This window comes from Lepeophtheirus salmonis, chromosome 9, assembly GCF_016086655.4.
Source record: "Lepeophtheirus salmonis chromosome 9, UVic_Lsal_1.4, whole genome shotgun sequence".
NCBI lineage: Eukaryota > Metazoa > Arthropoda > Copepoda > Siphonostomatoida > Caligidae > Lepeophtheirus > Lepeophtheirus salmonis.
In genome coordinates, this window is record NC_052139.2 from 22,331,746 (window position 1) to 22,336,877 (window position 5,132).

A 5,132-nucleotide genomic window follows, 5' to 3' on the forward strand; every position below is an offset into this window, starting at 1 on the left:
AGACAAACAAAGCTGAAATTTGGTCATTTTGGGCTTTTAAATAATATTAAAATATGAGCAAAATTTGAAAAAAAAAAAAAAAAAAAAATGTAAGATGGTGCGGTACAAAATGTCATTTTTTTTATTGATTTCACTTTGATCATCCTATGGTAATATTAAAAGATGAAATTAATAGTTGTTGCAAACTGAATCTCCGTTTTTTTAAAATTCCAAAAGCTAAGTTACTTATCCTGATATTATTAAAGAGATGGCGTATCACTTGTAAATGTAAAGTAATTATTAATGTGTGAAAGAAAAAAAATAACAGTGAGGAATTTGATGCGGAGTTTAGATGCACTAAGTATTAAGGAAGCTGTAGCTCCAAAATAGGATAAATATTCAATACACTTATGATTTACTCTTTGTTTTTTATATTTGTTATAACATCCCTCTTGATGGAAATTCTATAGACGCTCTTCCATAGACTGGCATTAAAGATCCAAAGAGAAAGACTCAAACTTCAATAGATGTAAATAGGGAAGAACCAATATTTATGAAATGACTCAAAAAGAATTCAATATACCAAGGGATCATCGAATAACCTATTTCTATAGGAATTGTAACTATTGAAAGTTCCATGGGCAACTTTGTAAATTGTTCGAACTCATTTACAAACGGAAGGTTTTTTTTTATTGGTGTCTGGGTACATATACATGAAACTTAATTAATTCAAGCTTGTGAATCGGATATATTTATCTAATAAGAGCTGTTATTTTGATATTAAAAGAAAAATAGCATCTTTGATCCCATTATTATATCACTTTATGAAACTGCTGTGGAAGTATGTGATGATTCCATAGAAAAAAATGAACAATAGATGTATTATGGAGCATAAAACTCTTTGTTCATAATATTAATGCTCCCTTGGAAAGATCCATACAAATCCGAATAAATTAAATGTCTTGACGGCTACATCCAACTCTTCTTTTTCCTCCCCTTCCCATTTGATTAATTCTAATAATTGTAATCACCTAATAATGATGACGTTACAGCCAAAGTTCAAGTTATCTAATATCATACCTGATATTATAATTATATACGATACATCAGTAAACAACAATAAAATTCTTATGCTAAGATGCACTGGTGTGCAAATATACATACATCAAGTTCAAGAGAATAACTTACGAGCGTGCTGTCCATGAGCTATGGTGATTCTATTGTTTGTACAGAATTGTGGACGTGTGAAGTATTAATGTATTATAATAATATTAATACCTAAATATCGTATCATGATACAATACACAGATTGTTACAGTCCTATATTTCACCTAAAACAAATGTTACATTATCAATATTTGAATACAAATATCCCTTAAAAGTGTGTGTTCTACAAAATTGAAAGACATTTAACTTATAAGCCTTCAAAAAAGATTGTCAAAAAATGAAATTCCTTCTTCAATTGATTTTAGTGTTCATTTCCTTTATATCCATTGCTCTGTCAAGTAAGTATTGATCACATAGACTACCCAAAATATTCCAGGACATTTCTATTACAGAGAAGTGTAAAACTTTGGATGGCTATGATTGTGTATTTCCTTTCAAATATAAGGACCGCACATATTCTATTTGTACAACAATTGAGAGCAATCTATCCCCCTGGTGTGCAACATATACTCCTTATTCTCGTGGATGGTGGGGTTATTGTCCACCAAGCTGCTATAGTAAGAATTTGTCAATATTTTATCTACCACCTTAATTTGTCTTCTTTATTAAGCCTGTGGGCTGTCAGCTTCTATTTCGAGCTCGTGCAATGATGATCTCGCGAGAATTGCTTCAAAAACAGATTTTCCATGGCATGTATTGATTAGAAGAAAGGAAAAATATGATCTTACTTCTTGTAGTGGAATAATTACCAGTGACCAATGGGTTATAACTACTGTTAGTGGTTTAAATACTTTCAAAGGTCAGGAAAAAACAACAAAAATAGTAAGAAAATCAATAAATGTATTTAGTCCTCATTTTCTGCTTTATGGAACCCCCAATTTTTCCTTATTCAAATCTCAATTGTTATTAGGTACAAGTTGGGAGTTCAAGGATGACAGAAAAGTATTATTTTCAGACACGTAAAGTTGAAAAAACTGTAGAACATGAAAAGTTTGATCCAAGGACTGGAGTAAATGACATTGCTTTATTAAAAGTTACAACCAAATTCAAGCTTAATGATTTGGTTCTTCCTTTATGTATGAATTTAGACCAATCAATGATACACGAGGGAGCATATGGAACAAGTAACATTTTTGTTGTATAATAGAGTAAAATTGACGTATTAATTTTTATATTCAAATATGTATATAGTGAGCGGGATTAGTATGACTGACAGAACTGTATTACAAGGGGATAGAATACCAATTTCAAAAACAAATTATGATGTCTGTAACAAACCAGGAGTGTTTTGTACTCCTCCGAATCATGGTTTAAAGGCTATGGCTTCCGGAGCATCTCTTGCAATGTGTTTAAATGGAAAATGTGTTCTAGTCGGTCTACATTCAACAAGATCGAGTTCATTTAGTCCCGATTTCAATAAGTTTTACAGTTTTACGAACATTGCCTACCACTTGCCATGGATTTTTAAAAATGAAAAATAAAAAGATTTGAAGTCATAATATTTCGATGTATTTTTTGATAAACCAATTATAATTTCAATAAAAATACTGAACAAAGGTTGAATAAATTAAAACTTATATAACACAATGCTTCAGCTAGAGTTTGGAGGAATTTTTCAAGTATTGCAAGCTCCTGTTGGGATGGAAAAACATTCAGGCTGTCCTGTGGCTTTTCAAGTTTTACGTTTAATTTATTATATGTTTATGTTTTGGTTTGGAAGTGGTGTTTGTTTTAAGTCTTTTATATAATTGTTCCTTTTGGGATTTTATTTTATTTTAACAATGTTATAATTGCATTTTGATACGAAATATGCCCCAACTTCTAAAGTATAGGCACGGGTTGCTGCATTAAATTGGAGTTTCCATGACCTTGGGGCACTGTGTAGTCGCATATGATCTAGGGGTAGGAAGAGAGAAAAAAAAGTTAAGATAATTTTTTTACAAACTAAACGATCATTAATATGAGCATGAATATTGAACAAAATAAAGAAAATGAGAAAATCCCAGTTTTTTTGTCTTTCTAAACAAAGATATATCAAAATTATAAAAATATATATAATTGACGGAACTGAAATGATGAAAGTGGGGAATTTGGTATCGCTGGGTATTTTTTATTTTACATTTTATTCCTCTAAACAAGAAAATAATCATGCAACGTATAAAATAGTGGTCCTTTATGGACGCGTTTTGATTTTGAAATGTGAAAAAAAGGGAAAATTTTATGTTTCTTTATTGAAGTTATCGATTTGAATCCAGATACATGATTTTTATGTTATTACGTATTATAGATGAAACATATATTTTGAAAAAATATTAAACAATATTTTTCCAACTTGCCAAAATTATCAAAATGCGGGATTTTAGTTTTCATTAACTTAGATATCTCGTTCATTATTTTATTATGTATATATTTGTAAATTTGAATCAGTATCAGAGCATTATACGCCACATGTATCACAAGGTCTTGGTATAAAAGAAAATGTAAGGTCCACTTTCTGTGGAAAATTCTTTATATATAGCCTGTAAATTCCATAGGAAATCTATGCACCGAAAGCGAAGATCCAGGGGATATATTGTCAGATTATGGGAGCGAGTGGATCACTTCAAGGAAACATGGAGACCATAATTCAGTTAATTAAGGAGTTACTAAGGAATAATACATTTATGTATTTTAAATATACAAAATTAAACAATTATAAACATATAATTAATAATAACAATAAATTTTAAATACAGAATATTGAAATAATAGATTGATCCGAATAATATTTTTTTGTTCTGACATCGGAATTCAGTCAAATATGTCATAAGTTTTGGTTGCAATATGCAAACCAGACGTTGAGTTTAAGGGAAGAGATCATGCCCCGTTTTTCCTCATGTAGAAGTTCCTATATACCCAGTCTGCACAGCATAGATAGATCTAAACAATTGTTAATAATAAAGTAAATGTCAAAAAAATTAGAAAGGAAATATACTAAATATACTAATGAAAATGTTAGAAGTAAATCTGTCGTAAAGATTTAGAGCAAAAGCTAATTATGTAGAAAACTCTGGCAATATTGCTTCTTTTTAAGAGCATCAAAAAAGATTCCCTTCCCCCCGTTATTTATGCTTGTATAACATACTATTATCATAAAGGATACACTTACTGTTAGATGGTACGAAATTCAGAGTTCCATTTCAAAATTATTAAATATTTTATACTTTTTACTGATAACTTTGATCGTAAAATTTGGCGTGGATGACTCTAAACATGCTGAAAATTATCTTAACTTCACAATTTACAATAGGTGTGTTTCTATAAATGATCTCATTAGCAACATCTTCTATTAATTTAATGATGGTTCCTCAGGAATAGACGGGTTTACCAGTGTATTTCTCCATAATTTTTTGAATATAAGTTCATTAGCAATGGATAAGGGTATATTATATCTAAAAATAGTCTTTGTGAGATCAGAGTTCATGGTTTTCGAACAACTGGTAGGAGACAATGACCTTACTCAGAGAGACTACCAGTTGTTCGAAAGTCATGAATTTTTAAAAAATAAAAAAATTCAAAAAAATAAAAAGTCTTGTGTTGAAGTCTGAATTGATGTATTCATGGCGTTTAATTCTTAACAGAAGACTAAAGGCACATTTATATCAACAAGTCTGACAAACCATCTGTTTCTCGTCCGGTAAGTATTTTCCAAATTCCTGGGCCTCAATTTCTATAAATCCAGACTAGAAGCAAAGTAATTTTAGGAATTTTATTAAGTTCTCTATCGACTATCAGCATCTGATATTATATTCATTATCATTGAATAATAAAGGCGGGAAGGGATAACGTTCTTGACAGAAGAAGATGTTTATTATTTAATCAATGATGCAATAAATATTTCTTCCTTTCTCCTCACACGCTTTTGTATCCTCACCAAAATTATCACCCTTACTTATAATAGAAATGATATTTTGAACTCCATATTAGTAACTCTGCAATAGTGATGC

At 30.1% G+C, this 5,132-nt stretch overlaps 1 protein-coding gene across 1 annotated transcript; it reads left to right on the forward strand.

Moving 5' to 3' along the window:
- Nucleotides 1-1,128: 1,128 nt before the first annotated feature.
- Nucleotides 1,129-2,702, forward strand: LOC121124450 (serine protease SSP1). The gene is made up of 5 exons (XM_040719603.2): nucleotides 1,129-1,484; nucleotides 1,539-1,703; nucleotides 1,757-1,968; nucleotides 2,057-2,270; nucleotides 2,338-2,702. Exons 1-5 carry the CDS (start codon nucleotides 1,424-1,426, stop codon nucleotides 2,625-2,627), a joined length of 942 nt encoding a protein of 313 aa, XP_040575537.1. The 5' UTR covers nucleotides 1,129-1,423; the 3' UTR covers nucleotides 2,628-2,702.
- The last annotated feature ends 2,430 nt before the right edge of the window (nucleotides 2,703-5,132 follow it).

Coding starts and splice junctions, on each gene's coding strand:
- LOC121124450 (XM_040719603.2), top strand. CDS start 1,424: ATGAAATTCCTTCTTCAATTGATTTTAGTGTTCATTTCCTTTATATCC. Junction 1,969..2,056: donor AGGAAAAAACAACAAAAATA/GTAAGAAAATCA, acceptor AATTGTTATTAG/GTACAAGTTGGGAGTTCAAG. Junction 2,271..2,337: donor CGAGGGAGCATATGGAACAA/GTAACATTTTTG, acceptor ATATGTATATAG/TGAGCGGGATTAGTATGACT.